General features: G+C 39.7%; 1 protein-coding gene across 11 annotated transcripts in view; it reads left to right on the forward strand.

The window, feature by feature from the left end:
• Positions 1–21,377, forward strand: part of MPDZ (multiple PDZ domain crumbs cell polarity complex component) — a 117,943-nt gene that overhangs the window by 19,527 nt on the left and 77,039 nt on the right. For all 11 annotated transcript variants that reach the window (XM_051768173.1, XM_051768170.1, XM_051768171.1 and 8 more), the window contains exons 6-11: positions 366–579; positions 2,486–2,614; positions 3,848–4,051; positions 15,660–15,774; positions 18,148–18,236; positions 19,890–20,085. In XM_051768173.1, coding sequence (XP_051624133.1) covers positions 366–579; positions 2,486–2,614; positions 3,848–4,051; positions 15,660–15,774; positions 18,148–18,236; positions 19,890–20,085 — 947 coding nt within the window. The remainder of the gene's footprint in view (positions 1–365; positions 580–2,485; positions 2,615–3,847; positions 4,052–15,659; positions 15,775–18,147; positions 18,237–19,889; positions 20,086–21,377) is intronic.

Raw genomic sequence — 21,377 nt, forward strand, 5'->3', positions numbered from 1 at the left:
GATGTATAAAGCAAGAGGCTCAAAGTCAGGAATAAACACAAGCTCCTAGGCTGTGTTTGGGAGTGACTGAGATTAATATGCTTAGTCTCGCATGGGGGTATGGGGAGAAGAAAGCTGGCTAGGGGGTAGTAGCCAGGGGACAGTGGCAGTGGGATTAGCTTCAAAGGAAGCAATCACCAGGGTGCCGCATCAACTCCTTTCAGCAAAACTGCAGGGAGGGATTAAAAAGTGGGGGGAATAGAGACTGGGTTATTAAAAATACTGGAAAATTGTCAAAATATTGCAATTTCTGTGGCAATGCTTCCTTGGTTTTTCTGATTTGTTTATTTTGTCATCCCCCTTCCCTGTTTACATCTATGTGACAGAGATGGAAAGCTGAAGGAAGCAGATCAAATCCTTGCTATTAATGGACAAGCCCTTGATCAGACAATTACGCATCAACAGGCTATCAGCATCCTGCAGAAAGCAAAAGATAATGTCCAGCTAGTTGTGGCCAGGGGCACTTTTCCTCAGCTCATCAGTCCTGTAGTTTCCCGGTCTCCATCTGCTGCTAGTACAGTTTCAGCCCATTCCAACCCGGTGAGTATACCTCAAACATCTGTGTATTCAGTTCTGGTCATGTATGTACTTACTGCATATAGGATTTTGAGACATTTTTTGTAACTTGTATATACACGCCTTCAAATTTCTCGAGGCTTTTCTTCTATTTATCTTTACTGTACCTTGCCCTTGCAAAGAGTAGAAAATATTCAGGTTTACTGGGGGGAAATCTTCATCTTGGATGTATTCCTTCCTCTCATCTGCCAAATTATCTGTATCTACCAGTGCAAATATAGCGTATTTACCTTGATGAAGCTTTATTTTGAGATTGCAGTAAACAAGATTTTTTTTTTTCCTTGCCTTCTGCTTGGGCAAACAGAATTTTTTGAGGCATTGCAATCTGATCCACACCACCAGCTGAATGGGTACTTGTGTGTTTGTTTCTCTGTTCTGTTAGCGTCGGGGATCCAAGTAGAGTAACAAGTAACATTAAAATGCATGGATGCATTTTAGGACCCCCCAGAAAACAGCTCTGCTACAATTCCTTTCTTTTGAATGCTGGTGTCTTACTCATGTAATACCTTGTTGTCCTGGGATGAAACAACCTGTCTTTAGTTTCTGTAGGTTTTGCTGTTCAGTCATCTGTGGCCCTTCTTTAAGGGAGTCGATAACCAGCAGTATAGAGAGCAATTGGTCTGAAAAAAGCAGCTGGTTTAGTGGTTTTTTTAATCATTAGCATAAAATTTTTAGTGAAAGAGTGTCAGAATTATTCTTTTCATCTGTGTGCAGGAATGCAGCTGACTGACCTTAGCTTTCCTGCCAGCACATAGGAGAGGCCTACTCTCTTCCAATATTGCTATGACACTTTTCTCTATGTGATTGCCTCTGTATTCTCCAAACAACTTCCCTTGCTTGAAAAAATGTTCCTTTTAAACATACCACAGCTTTTGGTTTTTTAGCGTGCTTTTCCCAGTGCTTGTTTTCTCTTTGCTTTCAAATGCAGCGTATTAGGTGCTGTCCTTTTTCCTTCAGGCTTTGGGTGATCATCATTGGTTTATGTTAAGACTGTGGATTTCCAAACAGGTACCACAGGGCTTTGAATTTGCAATACCTGGATTATGCCAAAATAAATGCTTCCTTCAAGATCCTACCTAATGTAGGACCAGCTGCAGTTTCAAGTTTCCGATGAGTGTACGGTGTGGCGTATTCTTCAAGAGAAAGCACACCATGAGCTTCCAGTTGTCCCTTCAAGCAGTGCCCCATATGAGCAAACTAGCATTTGTCTGTCTTTCAGAGCAGTTTTGCTCCTGTCAGAACATCAAGTCTGCCATCAGAGCCACTTTGTTCTGCTGCTGTTGACATCAGACAATGCAAAAATCTTTGCTCATTACATGAGGCAATTCTGCTCATGCCTACTTCGCAATGCTTGGTGCTACTTTCAGCCTTAAAAATCCTTAAATTGGGATTTTGCTTTCACCTGTGCTTTGTTATAGTGGCCAACGTGAACATGCAGTTAGCTGAAGATTTCTAGTCATACAAGATTTTGTAGCAGCAGTATTTACTGATTGCAAAGGGGCATGAAGGTGGGTGGCCCTAGGTTGCTGCTTAAATAATTCAACAAGTTCTTGAAAGGTCTGACCCACTACCTAGCTCTGTTTTGTACCAGAGAAGCTTGCCTGTTATGGAACTAGCAATTTGTTGCTTAAAAATTATGAAATCTTGCACCAAATAGTAATTGTTAGAAAGGTCTCTTATGTCCACCTTCCTCCAACCTTCCATTATCAAAAACATGCTCAAGAAAAAAGAGAAAATAGTTTGCAAATTCTAATACCTATGTTAAGATTTTGACTTGATAATCTTAAGGGTCTTTTCATACCTATAAAAATCATGTGTTCTATGATTCTATGTTTTTAATCATTTGCAAGCTTGTATTTGTTCCTTTTAGGTTCACTGGCAGCATGTGGAGACCATAGAGTTGGTGAATGATGGCTCAGGTCTGGGATTTGGGATAGTGGGAGGAAGGTCAACTGGAGTGATTGTTAAAACCATCCTCCCAGGAGGGGTTGCTGATCAGGTACATTCAATCTACCTTTCTGTTACCATTCAGTAAGGTGTGCAGTTACCCTTTACTTTTATGATCATGCTAAATACTGGTAGCTTTTATGCACATAAATGCAAAAAAAAAAAGAACAAGTAGTGAAATTTATATAAAAGTTATATAAGTTTATATTTATATAAAGGTGTGTTTAGTGCTGGGATTTGCACATTTGTAAAAGCTGGACTAGGCTCTAAATCACATTTTCAAACCTGTTACATAATACATGTTTGGTCAATATTCATTTACACTCTTAATTCTTTCATGAGTGCACTGGTTGTAGTCAAGGGTAGGGAGAACTCCCAAGATTGACTTGCTCTGCCCTAACAGCTAAGACAATCTGCTTCTCTCTGCTGGGCTTACTGAGGCTTGGAGCAGAGGTAATTTCATGTGTCTGCTTCAGAGTGCAGGCTCTGCTCTTGCCTGAAGGGCTCATGTGAATTGAATTTGGTTATCACAGCTGATTTCAAGCTTGTCCGTTGGACAGGTACCCAGGGCTGCATTAATGATCTTCAAGGATTTAATAGGCACAGAGACTGGTTAGTCTTCCAACGACAGCAGTAGCAGCCTGATAACCTGGAGATTCATGGAGAATATTTACTGCTGCACTCTTTCCCTGAGCAGGTGGATAGGTTCCTTTTACAGATCTGTCTCTTTAATACGCATCATATAGCCCACATTCATATAAAGCATTTTTGCTAATTAAAGGTAAATCAGTAGGAGAGTAAACCAGTGTAAAGCAATATAAATAACTGAATCACAGTAAGAGAGAAATTAATTTTATTTTGAAGTTATGGTTGATCCTGAGAAGTAGTTTTTAAATAGAAGTGCAAAGCAGAATAAATGTTTTTATGCTGTCTTTAAAAGTGTACTTGGAAATGAAACCTGGAGTTCTGAAGTCTATAGGTAGTTGTTAAATATCAGCAGGTAGTAATCATAACTAAACACATTTATTTTTGTGTGCTTGGGTGACTGTTTGAAAAATGATCTCCTGGGTATTTCTTTGGAAATTCCAAGTAAAATTAGTGTGCTGTTAGGCAACCTTCTTTTCTTCTCCATGTTTTCAGGATATTGACTTGACACCCAAAAAAAGTCACCTGGTTCATATGTCGTAAAAGTTACTATAGCTATGTAGTCTTTTTCTAACTATACGGTACGTGGAAGAAGTAGCAGGATGTTAAAAGATTTTTTTCATCATTATTTTTCCTCCAGCATGGGAGATTGTGTAGTGGAGATCACATCTTGAAAATTGGAGATACAGACCTAGCTGGAATGAGCAGTGAGCAGGTGGCACAAGTTCTAAGGCAGTGTGGAAATAGAGTGAAACTCGTAATTGCAAGGGGTCCTATTGATGAGCCACCTCTTCCAGCAGTTCCTCCAGGTACACCAGTACCCACCTCCACAGCAGATAAACAGGTAAGCAACAGTGAATATACTCAACTCATTGCAAATATCTACTATAAACTTCCTTTCTTTTTACTTACTATTTGAATGTCTTTTGTCCTTATGTTCTCAAAAGCCAGGATTTTCTTTCCCCATAGTGATGTTCTCATCTGACAGTCTGGGAGAATTTAAATATAATTGTTGCCCGTAAACAAAGACACAAACCAACAGAGTGCCGGTTTATGGGTGCTTTATTCGGGGCCCCGGGAACCTGCGGGCTAACGCCCCAAGTCAGGATTCCGACGACCCTCGTTCTCAGTTCAACTTTTATACACAAACAAGTTTACATGTATTCTCACGGCTAAAACAATTACAGTTTCTATAGCAACCCAGGTGCAGTAGTTTATAACAATTAACAATCATCTACCTTAATCATAAATCTGCTTAAGTTGTCCTACCCCCCTAGAAACTGTTTAACAGACCCTTACCACATCTAAGGTACAAATCGTTACGTACATGCTTGACTAAATCTTTTGATTATTGTTTCTACTTCTTCAGTACGTTCTATTCCCACGAACAAGGCTGCTGCTTAACTCACTACTGTAAAGTGTTGCTTTCTAGGCCTACCCTCTTACTTAAGCCTTAGCCATTCTACTACTAAATTTAAACTGCTTTGCAACAGTCCCCCCTTTTGAGCATTCTTCAGGCTTTGCTTGCAAGGATGCTCAAATACAGCAATCTTCAGGTTGCAGTTTCTTGATGGATGGGAGGTGATCCATTTTGCGGTGAGATTACTTCTTTTTTTGTTATAGCTTTCATGATTCGTCTCGTATGTTGACCTTCTTTTACAATCATTCCTAAAAGACACTTGTAAACAGTTATGGCTATGACAACAATTATTACAATCAATATTCCGTACTGGATAACAGAAGATATCCATCCTGACACATGGAGACCTAGGGAGCTGAATAATTGTCCTATCCAATTGTGTTCCGCTTCTTTCTGCAGTTTATGAACATTCTCGTCAATTTGTTCTAATTGATTAATATCTTTCTCTACTTCTTGAGTGACATTTGGGATGTGTACACAACAATGCTCATCCTTTGCATGCAGGTAACCGCAAACTCCATGTTCTTTGAGTAATATCAGGTCTAATGCCATGCGGTTTTGTATGGTCATTCTAGAGGTGGCTTGTAATTGTAAATTTAGATCTTTAAATCCTTTCTTAGTGACTGCTGCTAACCTTTCGGTCTGGCTCATCAATTTGAACAACATTTCTCTATTTCGATATGTTGAAATTGGGGCAAACAAAGATTCTAGTGCCCATCCGAATTTAACTCCTGCTGATGGCTCATGCCAATCTGTTAGTTCCAGATCATTAATGTCATTACTAACTTCTCTTTTCTCCCGTGATCGCATCTCTGCTGGTGTTAACTTCTCTTTTCTCCAGAGTGGACAAAGAGTAGGTATCCCTAGTGTGACAGGTACAACCGGACCGTCTAGTGGTATGTGGGTGGTCCATTGACCATGTCCCATGACCCATACTAGGTTTCCGGGACTTCTAACTGTAGTAGTGTGACAATCAATGTTTCTCACATGTCCTTTAATAGTATGGTTATATCCTCGACACTCACATCCTAACTGCAGGAGGGCTTTGACTGGCATTAAGCCTATTTCATCGTCTGGGGTATCACATGTATATATTCGGGTACAATTCCAATCCTCTTTTGTATGTGTTTCTGTCCTCCAATTATGATTCCCTCTATTTCTTGTAGAATAAGTTTGATTCTTTTTCCCCTTCCAGTGAATGCACCACTGTACCTTTCCAATATAACTATATGTCTCTAGCAGGCTGGGTCCCCAAATTGTTTGCCATTCTTCCATGGTTGTAGAACTGGTAATATTTTGACAGACCTCTTCTTGTTTTTCTCGTTTTACTGAAGCCGGAACTTTAGAGCATGGGTGTGTTGAATTTGTAACTAAACAGTATCCTTTTAATTCATTAATTGTTTCACTTGTTACCCATGTCCCAATTACTACCCATCGGAAATATCCCGGCATCTGTTCACATTGCTTCTTCATCATTTTGTCACTTAATAAACATACATCTACCGTTTCGCTCCATGTGATGGTTACAAATTTGCAATTCCTTGTAATATTCTTAAACATTTTGGGTATTTCTGGCACTGGAATTATTCCCCATGGAATTGGGTCTCCTGCTGCATGAGGCATAGGGAGACATGCAGTAATTTTAGTAACGTTTTGTACTTTCCCAAAATCTCGAATTAGGCCCACAATTAAATTTTCCTGTTCTATTTCTCTATTCGGTATCTGCAGATCTCTCACATGTCGAGTTTTCCTAGGGGGTATAACTTGTACCTTAGTCATTATTTCCCGAGTTGTGTTTATCATGTGTATTTCTACATACCCATAATCAAAACTCCTTTGAATCCAAACTACACACATGTATGTCCCTTCTACGGTTTTAGACACCTCAGGTACCTGCAGGACGGTATAACCCTTTTGTTGTGTCGCATCCCAAACTGTTGTCACTCCTTCTGTTATGATTCGATCTTGATCCCTCCGTTTCCACTTGACGTGGACATCTCTTAATTCAGCTCCCTGGTCATCTGAAAACAGACAAGTTAAGTTTACATCAGTGTGTTCTGGTACAAACAAATAAGGATCTGGGGTTTCAATTCTCACGATGGTCTCTGCTAAACTTATCAACCCCAGGAATACCACAATCTTCAATTGTTGGCTCGAAATACCATCTTTGTAGGTGAGTGAGGTTCTACCGACCATGAGACTGGAACCTTCTTGACTCGGGTGTAATGGATCCAATTGTCGATTCCCTCGACTTTCACCGCCGTATAAGTGGTCATTATCACCTGGCGAGGACCGTCCCATGTTCCCTTTAATGGTTCCACTGACCAGTTTTTCACGTAGACTTGGTCTCCTGGAGAAATGTCATGAACCGGATTCTCCAGGGGCAGAGGCCGATTCCACTGCAGCGCTCCTCTGAGGGCTGTGAGGGTCTTATTCAAAGATAACACATAGTTAAATACTGCCTGATCACCCACTACATGAGGATCCCCTTGGTAAGTAGCCGCATGATAGGGCTTGCCATACAATATTTCGTATGGACTTACTCCTATTCTTTCCCTTGGTTTAATCCTAACTCTCAGCAGAGCGAGGGGTACTGCTTGGGGCCACTGGATTTTGGCTTCCTGACAGATCTTCTTCAATTGACCTTTTAATGTCTGATTCATTCTTTCTACTTGTCCACTAGACTGCGGTCTCCATGGTGTATGGAGATTCCATGTTATCCCTAATACAGCTGACACATCTTGGACTATCCCTGCTGTAAAGTGCGGTCCTCGATCAGAGGACAACCCTAGGGGAACTCCAAATCTTGGGATGATTTCCTTCAGAAGGGTTTTCACTACTTCTTTTGCCTGATTGGTCCTGCATGGAAAAGCTTCTGGCCACCCTGAGAAGGTACAAACATACACTAGCAGATATTTAAAAGTTTGGGCCTTAGGCAACTCAGAAAAATCTACTTGCCAATAGTCTCCTGGTAACTGTCCTACTTGTAGTTTTCCCATTTGTACTTGCTTCCTGACTACTGGATTATTCTTTATACACATAGGACACATTGCATTCACCCTTTTAGCTAGTGTTAACATCTGGTTTGAGAAAATTTCGTTTTTCAAGAATTTCACTAATACTTCTGCACCCCAGTGGCACTTGTTGTGTTCCATCTCAAGCACTGCTTTCATTATTCTGACTGGTAAAATTACCTGTCTCGTAGGAGTGATATACCACCCCCTGATATTTTTCTTTGCTTCCATCATCACAGCTAATTTCTCATCTTCAGGTGAATAATGCGGTTTCTCTTCCATGAATGCTATTGCTGGATTATTCCGGGTTGGTAAAAGAACCATTTGAGTCCATACCTTTCTCGCAGCCCTCCTGGCTGCTTGGTCAGCGTATCGATTTCCCTGAAACTCTCGTCCTGGATCAGCCTGGTGTCCTCTGACATGCATTATTGCCACTGCTGAGGACTTATGTATTGCCGTTTTCTACAAAACTAGATCCGTCGGTGTACAGCTCCCAGTCAGGATCTGTCAGTGGTTCGTCCTTCAAGTCTCTTCTGCTCGCGTAGACTTGTTCAATGGTCTCTACACAGTCATGCTCCAGGGTGCCTTCTTCCTGTGTAGACCTAAGGAATTCTGCTGGGTTGAGATGGTTAGTAATTTTCAGTTCAACATCATCTTGTTCTCTCAACAAAGCCTGGTATTGCAACATGCGGCTGGAGGAGAGCCAATGCCCCCCTTTTTGCCCTAGAACTGCTATGACCATGTGGGGCACATACACTATCATGTGTTTTCCCAGAGTCAATTTGCGTGCTTCCTGTATTAAAATGACCGTCGCTGCCACAGCTCTGAGACACCCTGGCCATCCCCCACTTACTGCGTCTAGCCGTTTGGAGAAGTACCCAACCGGTCTCTTCCAGGATCCTAGACGCTGAGTGAGGACTCCTAAGGCCATTCGCTGTCTCTCACAAACATAGAGCTGAAATTCCTTGGTTGGGTCCGGTAGTCCCAGGGCAGGTGCTTCCTGGAGGGCTTTCTTCAGTTCCTGGAATGCTTTTTCTTGCTCTGTCCCCCAGGTTAGCTTGGACTCCTTTGCTGCTTCATACAGTGGTCAAGCAGTCAGTCCGAAGTTAGGAATCCACAGCCTGCACCATCCGACCATTCCTAGAAAAGATCTCAGTTCTTGATTATTTCTAGGCACAGGTATAGCACATATTGCTTGAATCCTATTTGTTCCCAGGCGCCGGACTCCTTGGGAAATTTCACATCCCAGATAGATAACTTTCCGTTTTACTAATTGTGCTTTTTCTTTTGAGACTCGGTAGCCTGCTTGGCCCAGCATGTTTAACAGTTCAATAGTTAACTGACGACAAAGTCCCTGTTCTGTAGCTCCTAAGAAAATGTCATCTACATATTGCAGTATTATATATGGAAAAGGAGATTCTTTTACCTGAGTAGTCTTCCATTCCTCTAGTTCCTTTGCTAACTGATTACCAAATATCGTGGGTGAGCATTTGAATCCTTGTGGTAATCGAGTCCAAGCGAGCTGTCTCTTTCGTCCTGTCTCCGGACTTTCCCATTCAAAGGCAAAGATTTTCCAACTTTCTCGTGCCAGTGGTATGCAGAAGAAAGCATCTTTCAAATCAACCACAGTAAACCACTGAAACTTCTCAGAAACAGATGTTAACAAGTCTTGCACTAACCTATACTTACCATTTTTTTTTTTTTTTTTTTTTTTTTTTTTTTATCGGAAATATGGGGGTATTAAATTCCGACTCACATTCTTTTGATATCCCTAAATTAAAAACTGTGTGATCATTGGAGCTATCCCTTTCCTAGCTTCTAAACTAATTGGGTATTGCTTCCCTCTAACAGGTTGTGCTCCTTCTTCTAATTCTATTCTAACTGGGGTAGCAGCTTTAGATTTCCCAGGAACCCCGGTCTCCCACACCCAGGGTACAACAGCCTGTTCAATCTCTTGGGGTATTTCTTCCTTTTCCACTTCTTTCACAACAAAAATTTTTGCTAAATTTTCTTCTGGAATTTCTATCTTGACTCTCCCTTTTTCAAATATAATTTTAGCTTGCAAGGCTGAAAGCAAATCCCTTCCTAATAAACATTCAGGACTGTTAGGCATATACAAAAACTGATGGTCTAGTTCTTTTCCTCTAAATTTAATACCTAAAGGTCGCAAAAACGCCTTTTCCTCTACCTGTCCTGAAACTCCTACCACCCATGCAGTTGAATCGCTTAGTGGCCCCATCAATTTATTCATTGCCGAAAAACTAGCTCCAGTATCTATTCTAAATTCCGTCGGCTCCCCCTCTACTTCCAAAACAACCTTTAAGTCTGAATCTAGCCGGCTCTGTCTTCCACAACTCCCTCTACCAATAATTCCTGGTAAATTTTTAACTTTTTATAATCTGCGGGGTTATTAGCGTCCCAGTCGGGGTCCTCCCGCGGTACAAAATCATTTACCGTCCCCCGCGCTGCCCAGGGCAGGGTACGAATCCTTTCCTTTGCTCTCTCCACCATCACCTTTAATACCATTTCTTTTTCTCTTGAATCTAAAATTGTATCTATTAATACCTGTAAATCATTCCAGTCCGGGTCTTGTGTTTTTATAACCATTTTTATAACACGAGCCACCCGCTCAGGATTTTCTCTATATGTCCCAGCTGACTGTTTCCAAATTAGTAAATCATTAGGCGAAAAAGGAACTTTTATCATGATTTTTCCCCTGCCTGCTCCAACCGCTTCTCGCAAGGGAGCCATCAATCTAGGGGGTGAGAGCGAAACGTCTGTCTCCCTCCCCCCTCCCCGTCTTCTTTCCCTCTCCCTTCGCCCTCTCCGAGTCCGTTCTGCTAGAGGAGTTCTGTCACATTCCCACCCCCCCTGTTTCTTCCTCATCCGAGGATGATTCTAACGGGGGCATGGTGTGTGATTGTGCCCTTGCACGTGAAGGGAGACTATTTCTCGGGGGCGCACTTGGAGTTACTCCGGGGGAGACTAACAAAGACACATCCTCCTCTGGTTCTGAAAACCGTATTTTCCGCTCATGTTTATCATCCAATCCTTTCAATATCTTTATACTCCGCTCTTGACATTTCTTACATTTATCATCCTCCAGTTCCAGTTCTTTCAACACTAAGATACCACATTCCTTTTGCCATTCAGTGTTTTGTTCTAAATAATAAAACAAATCCAGATATGGTATTTCATCCCACTTCTCATTCTCTCGTAAATATCGCATCAAAGGGGTTATAATTTCCAGAGTCAGTGATCCATTTCTGGGCCACTGCATTCCTTCTGTTTCATATTGAGGCCATACATTATTACAATAATCAATCAACTGTTTCTTGCTTAACTCTTGTCCAAGATTTCCTTCCTTCCAATGTTTTAACAAGCAACCAAGCGGAGAATCGCTAGGGATATCTTTTTCTGTGCAGGATAGTGCTCTAAAGGTTTTAAATGACATCATGCTTGCTACTTGCTCACACACACACCACAATCTAAATTCATCAAATTCACAATAACACAACAACACAAAACAATACTTTTAACGACCAGCACGATAACACAACAATATAAACCAGAACAAAACCAAAACCAAAACCAACTCGCCGATTCTCCCTCTGAGAGGCGAGTGCTGGTACTGCGCAGCTTTCGCCGCGTCTTACGACCAGCGCCTAGGCTTCCCAACCAAGGTACCTTTAGCCCAACCCAGCGGGACACTCACTATCCCGTCTTATAGGCAGGCTCCCAACCAACAAACCTAAAAGAATAAAGCACCTTCGGGCTTACCTAGAGGGTTGTCCGGCGGGCGCGGGTCGGGCACGGGTCGATGTCTCCCCAGAAATCACCTGGTTGCCGGCATGGAGTAGATCAGCTCGTGAGCCGCCCAGCTACCCCCGGAGTTCCATCTGGTGTCGCCAAAACTGTTGCCCGTAAACAAAGACACAAACCAACAGAGTGCCGGTTTATGGGTGCTTTATTCGGGGCCCCGGGAACCTGCGGGCTAACGCCCCAAGTCAGGATTCCGACGACCCTCGTTCTCAGTTCAACTTTTATACACAAACAAGTTTACATGTATTCTCACGGCTAAAACAATTACAGTTTCTATAGCAACCCAGGTGCAGTAGTTTATAACAATTAACAATCATCTACCTTAATCATAAATCTGCTTAAGTTGTCCTACCCCCCTAGAAACTGTTTAACAGACCCTTACCACATCTAAGGTACAAATCGTTACGTACATGCTTGACTAAATCTTTTGATTATTGTTTCTACTTCTTCAGTACGTTCTATTCCCACGAACAAGGCTGCTGCTTAACTCACTACTGTAAAGTGTTGCTTTCTAGGCCTACCCTCTTACTTAAGCCTTAGCCATTCTACTACTAAATTTAAACTGCTTTGCAACATAATGAGTCCACAATTCAAGTTACTATATTCTTAAAGACTTTTGGGATTAAGGTTTAGGACTTCCATAAGTATAATTTGAAACAATTTGTTCTGGGTTTTTGCAAGGGTACGTTATTACATTAGAAACAACTGAAGCCATGAAGTCTTTTCTTCAGACAGAGCTAGTTGACTATGTAGCATTTCTCTGTCCACTTGTCTTTTTCCTCTCCAGAAATATTTCTTCTTTCCATATAATTCCAGCTCTTCATCAGACATTTCCTCCCTGTGCCAACCAGCACACACCTGCTTCTTTCCTACATCACCTGGCATTGCTCATTTGCTAGATGTTTTCTGAATAAAGTTGACCGCTGCTACCCTTATTCCCCTGCTGATGATCGTACTATGCGCTGTTACTCCTCTACAACTGTCAGCCTCTTAAAAAAGGGTGTATATATTATCATGACCTGTCAGCTCAAAACCTCTGCATAATAGGTCATTTGCATGTTTGTAGCAAAGTCTGGTTTCAGAAGAGCCAGGAACAGTACTGTTTTGTCACATGTGGTTATGATCAGATATATATAAATGTGAATATGTGGAGTAAATTAATGAGAGAAGAAAAAGTTCATTGTTTTTGAGCCTCCAGGTAGATAGAATTTAGGCCTTGAAAGACTTTCTGGTTTACTTTCTCACCAGTTACAATTTATGTTTCAAACAGGTCACTTCAGAAGAAAAAAAGCCATAAAAATTTATGCATGATTACCATCATTTTGCCCATGTCCGTTGTAGTGGTACCTGTGGAAAAGAAACATCCCCTCTTTTGTGGCTATAAGGCAAAGAAAGTTAATCTTAACATGGAGGCTTCTGAGCATCTAGCAGGAGAGACAAACTGGTACTTTTGTGTCTTTACAGCACTGAGAGACATAAAAACCCTCTGCATTTTAGATAGAGGATCCATGTTTAGCCCTAGTATTACTTGTCTGAAAAACATCGGTCCCAAAACAAAAGCTGAATTTGATATACACTGTTAATCTGTGTATATTTCTTCAGCGTTTGCCTTTTTGAGGTTATCACAAACTCAACTAGGTTTGAAAAGACCTCTGAGATCGAGTCCAACCTATGACCAAACAGAACCCTGTCAACTAGACCATGGCACTGAGTGCCACATCCAGGCTTTCCTTAAACACCTCCAGGGACGGTGCCTCCAGCATCTCCCTGGGCAGCCCATTTGAATGCCCAATGACTCTTTCTGTGAAGAACCTCTTCCCGATGTCCAACCTAAACCTCCCCTGGCACAGCTTAAGACCGTGCCCCCTTGTCCTACTGCTTGTTGCCTCGCAGAGAAGACTGACCTCCAGCTGGCTACAAGCTCCTTTCAGGCAGTTCTAGAGAGTGATGAGGTCTCCCCTGAGCCTCCTCTTCTCCAGGCTAAACAACTCCAGCTCCCTCAGCCTCTCCTCATGGGACTTGTGCTCCAGTCCCTTCACCAGCCTCGTTGCTCTTCTCTGGACCTGCTCCAGCACCACAATATCCTTCCTGAACTGAGGGGCCCAGAAATGGACTCAGGATTTCAAGCGAGGGCCTCACCAGTGCCGCATACAGGGAAAGAATCACTTCCCTGGTCCTGCTGGCCACATGGTTCCTGATACAGGCCAGAATGCCATTGGCCTTCTTGGCCACCTGGGCTCACTACTGGCTCATGTTCATCTTCCTCTCAATCATTATTGACAGGTCCCTTTCTGTCTGGCCACTGTCCAGCCACTCTCTCCCCACCTGTAGTGCTGCAGGGGGTTGTTATGGCCAAAAGGCATGTGACCTGGCGCTTGGCCTTGTTGAATCTCGTACCACTGGATTTGGCCCATTGATCCAGCCTGTCCAGGTCCCTCTGCAGAGCCCTCCTACCCTCCAGCATATTGACACTCCCTCTGAACTTGTTGCCATCTTCAAATTTGCTAATGGTAGACTCAATTACCTCATCCAGATCATCAATAAAGATATTAAACAGGACTGTGCCCAACACTGATTCCTGAAGCATGCCGCTAGTGACTGGCCAACAACTGGATACAACACCATTCACCACCAGTATATGATGCAATGTTGAAGGAAGTATCTGCAGCTGCAGGAGGTATAAAATTTCTAGTACTGAGGAAGTAGCTCAAAGCAACCAAGGGGCAAAATTTAAATTTTTTGACACCTTCTTCTCCTTTTCCTTACTTTTCAATACCTTCTTTCTGGTACCTCTCTTCTGACAGAAGGTAGGCTGTTTTTAAACTTCTACAAGTCTTGTTCATGGAAGGAGCACCTTGTTAACAGTTGTGCAAGACTTACTGATTTGGGTCTGAAGTGAAGATGATGATGCAAACAGCTTGGTTTGTTAGTTTCTTGTAATCAAATACAGTGTGAGTGAAGACTTCAAGATGCTCTTACAGCTATTATTGAGAGCAGAATGGCTTTTCAAAATGACCACTTCTTGTCATGTTCACCTGTAGATGTCTATCCTGTAAAAATTCATGAGGTTATAGAAATTAGATCAGTTTTTTAGTGGTATTACCTCTGGCCAAAGCAATCCTGTATTATCAAGTAGAGAGATGGTTAATGCAGTAGCAATTTCTTTTTCTTGTGTTTAATTTTGATTTTGGTTGGAGTTGTTCAGATAAAGAACTGGAATTAGATTCTCTTGGCAAGTAGCGTCATAGCTCTCCTGAAATCTTCTTTCTTTAGGCACATGTATAGTTATCTAGTCAAACTAGGTTTGATTAGTATCTACCTGGTTGCCATATTTGCACTTTAAAAAATATTAGCTGCTACTTGGCACGCAGAAAGCACAGAATAAAAGAAGAGTATAGCAGGATCTTGATGGATCCTGCTATACTTTATGAAATCCTGGTTTAAATGTATGCATAAATATTGATGCCCATATAAATACAATGAAATTAAAGCCTTTTATATGTAATCACATATCAGATATTGAAATGGCTAGAAACTGTCTGTTTTAGACAACTGAAAGATGAAAAATTTAAATCCAAAACTTTTTTAAAGTTGAAATTAATTTTTCTATGTAGTTTTTTCTTTTACTACAAAACCACTATTGTAAAAATGGGATTTTAATATGTATTTTACTTTCATTAACAGTAAATAAATTAATTATTTACTCCCAAATTTTTGACAGGTTTAAAAAACATAGCGGTATTTATTGCAGAGAAATTTAAACAAATAGCATACAAAATAGAATTATGACCTTTTTTCTTCTTTTTAATTACCCAACCATGTAAAGCTGGTTCAGAGGAGGCACCAGAAGGGCAGCAAGCTATGTATTCATATACATATATGTCTAAATTATTGTACAAGCAATTCATTATTCAATTTGTACAAATCTCACCGATTATTTTAGTCATCAAATAATGCTTTTATAGGTTAGAGGTAATATGCTGGAGCAATGGGGTGGAGAGTACATGACCTGCCCTGTATGGCTTCACAATGACAAGTGTTAACCTATTTCTTATTTCTCTGGTGAACAGCAAAGAGTGTAAGGAAAGTTTGCACTTTCTTTTTTATGATTGCATCTAATTTTACATGTTAATGACATTAAAGAATGTGAAGGATCTTTAAAGAAAAAAAAAACCTAATCACTGTTTTCTTATTAGGCAGATGCTTCTATTGATGGCTGTGAAGATGGGGAGAAATTTAATGTTGAACTTACTAAAAACAACCAAGGTTTAGGAATAACTATTGCTGGTTACATTGGAGACAAAACATCAGGTAATGGTAGATTTCTGCACTTTACTATACAATCTATTGCATACTATGGTATATATGCATCCAAGACTTAATTTTGGTATAGCATCTCTTAAAAGAACCCTTGACAATATGAAAATCTATTTAAAGTTCGTAAGGGAAAAAGAATTATTTTCCTTTAGTGAGAAGGACATTCAGAATAAAAGCAGTTGGTGTTATTATAGAATCCCACCTCTATTTTTAAATCAATTTTTATCTTCACTTTTGGCTAAAGCTTATGTTTATATGTTTTTGAAAAACAGTTCTAAAATAGGTTGAGCCCTCTTTGTTAGAAATAGCTGGGCTTTTAAAATTACATTTTCGTTTTTAAAAGGCTCTTACAAGGTAATACGTTAGCCATTTGAGTAGTTTGAGAAGGTATTGCTATTAAATTGTTAACAATGTGAATAGTGCTGCTGGCAGATCAAGAATACAATAGATATAGATACAATAAATGTTTGTTGGCCCGTGGACTGTGGCAGACAATAAATAAGCTTATTTCAATAAACACATGCAACAATATTCGTGTACGGTTCTGTGTATTTTTACTTTGCAGTTTCCACTGCATTCTTCTGAAAAATTATTCTGAACTCTGTTAGGCCTCCCTAGGGGGGATTTGGCAAACCTGGTATTGCTAGGAAGGGATATTTGTTGAATGTGTTGTAAAACTTCTCAAAGAGCTATTGCTTTGACTTGCACCCACATATATATTGTTAGAAAAATGTATGGATAGGTGCACTCTGCATTATTGGCAGTATATAGCTTAGTTTGTCGACTTGGAAAATCTGGACTAAATTTTAACAGTCTTGTTGCATAGGACAGGATGGTCACAGGTTGTGCAAGTCCACTGTTTAGCAGCTTCCAGTTGAATCTTTAAGAGACAAATTAAAATGCAGAACATGTGATAGATCTGAGAGCGTATTTTAACTGATTTAGTGTTTGGGTATCACCAGTCTTCGATTTGAAATTACTGTGCTGTGTGTATCTATGTAGAATATTCTTAACCTAGGAACTGATTAGGTAACTCAGTTTTGTGACTTAACACTTAGTTACAGGATAACTTTGCTGTCAGAGAAGTAGCAATAAAACTACTGGACAAAAAGATCCATGGCTGAATCTTTCATGAATGACAAATAACAACTTTTTGTGTTATCATACAGCTGTTACAGGATATAAGAATGTCTGGAATTCAGTAAGACCAGTTGTTGTGGAAACAACAGCTTAAAAAAAAAAAAAAGAGACTTGTCAGTGATATGACTTTAATATATTTGTAATCTTATTTTTCCTAAGCTGAATTGGATCATTAGCCCTCCTTCCTGCTAACTTTTGTCATAATAAGGGCCAGTAAAAAGTTAACTTCAGGTCTGTAAAGGATCTGACAACTTTTAGAATGCATTTCATAGTGAATTATCTTCATATCAAACATATTCATTTAACAGTGGGAACATTTGTTGAGAGAAAGTAGATTCTTTTGAGATTTCTGAAATCAGTGTTACAGGCCTGTAACTGTCAGACCTGATTTCATGCCTGTTTACGCTGTTATTTTTCTCAGTTTCATGTATGATGTGCAAAATGTGCATGTAGAAACTCCAGAGATTTTCACTTTATTGAGCTGTTGAAGTTGTTTCACAGGCAAGTGTGTTTCTCCTGAAATGAATTTCTTTTAGTAAAACGTCGCTTCTGTAGATGTTCTCTATATATTCCTTTCTCTTCTGATTCAAAATTAATAACTGTCTAAAATAGTTCTGTCTTAGGGTTTTTTTGTTTGTTTGTGGCTTTTTTTTTGTTGTTTTTTTGGTTTGGTTTGGGATTTTTTTTTTTTTTTTTTAAATTTTTGTTTTATCTAATATTGGCATCTGTACTTAAAAGCTGGTTCAAATGTAAGTTGTGGTCCTGTTTGCTTATAATTTTCTGGATTTGGTTATTCAAATATGCATTTTCTTAAGCAATTATTAAGTACATAGAAAATTCAGAGTTTACCAGATTAGTATACTGAAGCTGAATTTTCTGTCCAAATTTGACCAAAGTCAGAGATACGTTCCTTGTTGATGTTGGTTTCAATATTTAGGTTAAACTAAGTTGGAATATTTTTTATTTTCCAGCAAGAATTGTGAATTTGGCATTGTAAGATTTTGAGTGAAAGCTGGTGCAATGCAAACCGACATTAATCCTTTAGTAATATTTATGTTTCACTTAAATCATTACTTTTCTTCATGATTATTTTCTTATCTTACTTTGAGATTGTGGGTTGGTTTTTTTTCTCTCTTTGACTGGTGCCATTAGTTAGAGATTGTTGCATTATTTAAGTTGTTTCTTAATAAATTAGTTAATTTAATTTTTCCTGTTTCTTCATCCCAGAACCTTCTGGTATCTTTGTGAAAAGCATTACAAAGGGCAGTGCTGTTGAACATGATGGCAGAATCCATGTGGGAGATCAAATTATAGTTGTAAGTAAACACAAAAGGAAACAAGATCACTTGTCTGCAAAATTCTGCTTCTTTAAATTGTATAGAATTGCTTATATAGTACTTGTTTAAAATACTTAAATGCTGTTGAAAGGATGAGGCCTTTTTTGATAGAATATTTGATCACATTCTCTTTCTAATTATGTTATCCACTCCTAACTTGTACTTCTTTAAAAAATCTGTATTTCATGTGTATATCTTATGAGTAGGATCTTAGTAAGTGCAAAGTTTTAAAGTTTGATTAAATTTGCACAACTTTTCAAAATGATTTTTAAAAGTATGTTATAAAAGTTTTAGGTGCTCAGAGAAAAAAGAACGTATTTTCATCCACAAAATGTTATTTGTTTAGTGAAAATCAGGTCATGAACAGAGGGAGTGCATTTTTTTGTCTCTCATAGATCTCTCCTTAGACAGAACTAAGAGCAAGTTAATGTCTCTCTCTAAATGTACCTGCATGTTTGTTTGTGGAAGTATATGTTTTTTGGTAATGATTTACATGCTGAATACAAATGGCTGAACCTGATTATTGCAGTTTTTTTGCTTCTTCTACTGCAGATGCAGAAGAAGAAAATTATTTGAGTGTTCTCAGACAAAAGAATAATTAAAATTTTTTAAATATGGTTTACTTAAGCATGGAGAAAAAATTGAATAACCCCATGTGATTTTTGGTTACTTTATACTTAGAAGAGCACCAGAGGTGGAAGAAATTAAGAGAAGAACAACAAAATGACTAAGAGTCCAGAGGGATTCGTTCTTCATGGAGGAGCAATTAAAATAATGAAATATATGTGTTGTGTAGATAGACAGAAAAAACTACAGGAACATAGTATTATTAGAACTATTTCAGAAATTTAAGGCACGGAAGGGTAAATTGAGAAAGGATATTACAGAGTTTGCAGGGAGAAGAATAAAATTGGGTGTGTCCTAGTGATAGTGGGATGAAATTGAACAATGCCAAAGTTTTGAGTTCCAGAAAAAAACACTGAATTAATGAGATAATGAGATAGTTTCAAACAGAAGAGGCCAAAATCTTATCTTTAAAATATTAAAATGATGAACCAGTGATAACATCTGGTTGGTTGTGACTGTGTTTGATTGGGAAATGGGATTTCATGGTGTTCGGTAGTAGAATTCCCTGTATCTGAGGTTCCTTGGCCTCAGAATGACTGTGCTCTCTAGTTCTTTTTACCACCATGGATCAGTGTATCCTTCCTTAACCCTCCTGTCCCCAGCACTCCTAGCCATGGCTGTGTTGGTTAATTCACCCAGTATTTTCTCCTTGGAGGTAGAGATTGCTGAAGTGGTCAAGCAGACAGGCTGCACAATGGACAGACAGCATGCCCTGGACAGCGCATGCTATGTCTTCTCCCACTTTGCAGAGCAGATCTGCCCAGCTGCACCGTTGTGGGCACCTCGAGCACTTCCCCTCTCTGTGCTGTAGTGCTGGTTGTCGCCTAGCTGTGCAGTACTCCAGTGGAAGTGCTTCGCTCATCCAATTTCATTAAGTCATATAGGTTTTGTTCTTGCCCCTACACTTGTTTCGTGCTCAGGCTAACAGATGCTGAGAGCTCACCGTATTATTTTACCCTGGACTTTTTTTTTCTGGGTGGACTGAAAAGCTGCTTAATTCTGCAGGTGGATGGAACAGATCTTCAGGGTTTTACTAACCAGCAAGCAGTTGACGTTTTGCGGCACACAGGACAAACGGTTCGGCTCACTTTGATCAGAAGAGGTCTTAAGCAGGAAAATCATATTCCGCCCCAGGAGGACTTCAGTGCTTCTGTTGAAAAGGACTTACAGTTCCAAACAAAGGATAGTAGCACAGCCAAAGGTAATTAAAACTGACTTTGCTTTGAAGTTGACTTGAAACATTTTTCTTCTCAATTGCAAACTGGAAATAAAATAGGCCAGATTCATTCTGGGTAGCTATTACTGTTGGCAGAGCTGCTGGGCAGAGCTGCTGTACATGAAGGCAGAATGTGGTCTACTATGGTTTGATTAATCTTGTAGACATAATGGTATTATTTGCTACATTTTTGAATTGAGTATTGAAATTTCTGCCCTACATTGCTCTTCTGTCTGAATTGCTTCAAGATTTTGATCTTGCAAATCTTCAAATGGCAAGAATGTAGCAAATCTTTTATTCATGCTCAAGAGTGAAAGCTGCATTCGAAAGCAAGCAGAGAGATAGCCTCCTCAATGAGCAAAAGCAAATCTTAACTCCTTTCACTCTTCCGTGTCACAAGCTCCATGTACGAGAGGTGTGGCCTACACCTAGAGGTTATTAATAATCTGATGTGTGTGTACAATATTCATAAGCTAAAGAACCATATTAATTTTGCTGCTGATAACATGAGATTAGTGAAGCTTAATCTTATATACTCTGCACATATTGAAGTATATGTGCCAGATATTGGAAGTCAGTGTGCTTGAACGCAGGATACCTGAGCGGAGGCTGGATGCACAAACAGCTACTTGTGTTATAGTTTGGTATTAGTAAAAGTACGTCATAATTCATCAGCTGTGGCATAATACCCACCGTGTGCAAGATTTTCAAACACCCAGGAGTATGTTATCTGTATGTCATCCTCTTGCTCCCAGCTTTTGCAAAAAATAAAGACAAAATACTCAGTGCTGTTTCTCCAGCCAATAGATGTTCAAGACATCTGACAGTCAGCAACAGAGATAACAGAACTTTGTGGTAGAGGTTTTCTGCAAATGAAAAGTATGTCAGTTATGCAAGTCTCCAAGTCTCTAGCATTTTTGTTTTCAGTGTCAACTTCCTGAATTGCATGAAAAAAAACAAAAAAAAAAGTTAATACAAGAATGCTAAGAAATGTATTTAGATATATTTTCAGTGATAGAAATGCAGGTACTGGTAGTTGTGCTTTTTTGTTGTTTGTTTGTTTTATTGAAAACTCTTTGGAGAAGGCAAAGTGTTAAGAGGAGAGACAATGTCTTTGAAATGTGATGTTTCTTCTGGGCCCCCTATGCCAGACTCCATTTGTCAAATGGGGCTACTGTACTCTGAAGTCCAATGGAAGAGAGAGTCAATGCCCTGAAGCATACCTGTGAGCTTGATGAATATTACAACATAAAATAGCTGAAAAGATTTTTTCTTTT

Source organism: Manacus candei, unplaced genomic scaffold (assembly GCF_025592945.1).
Source record: "Manacus candei isolate 608988 ecotype Guabito, Panama unplaced genomic scaffold, ASM2559294v1 h1tg000093l, whole genome shotgun sequence".
Lineage (NCBI taxonomy): Eukaryota > Metazoa > Chordata > Aves > Passeriformes > Pipridae > Manacus > Manacus candei.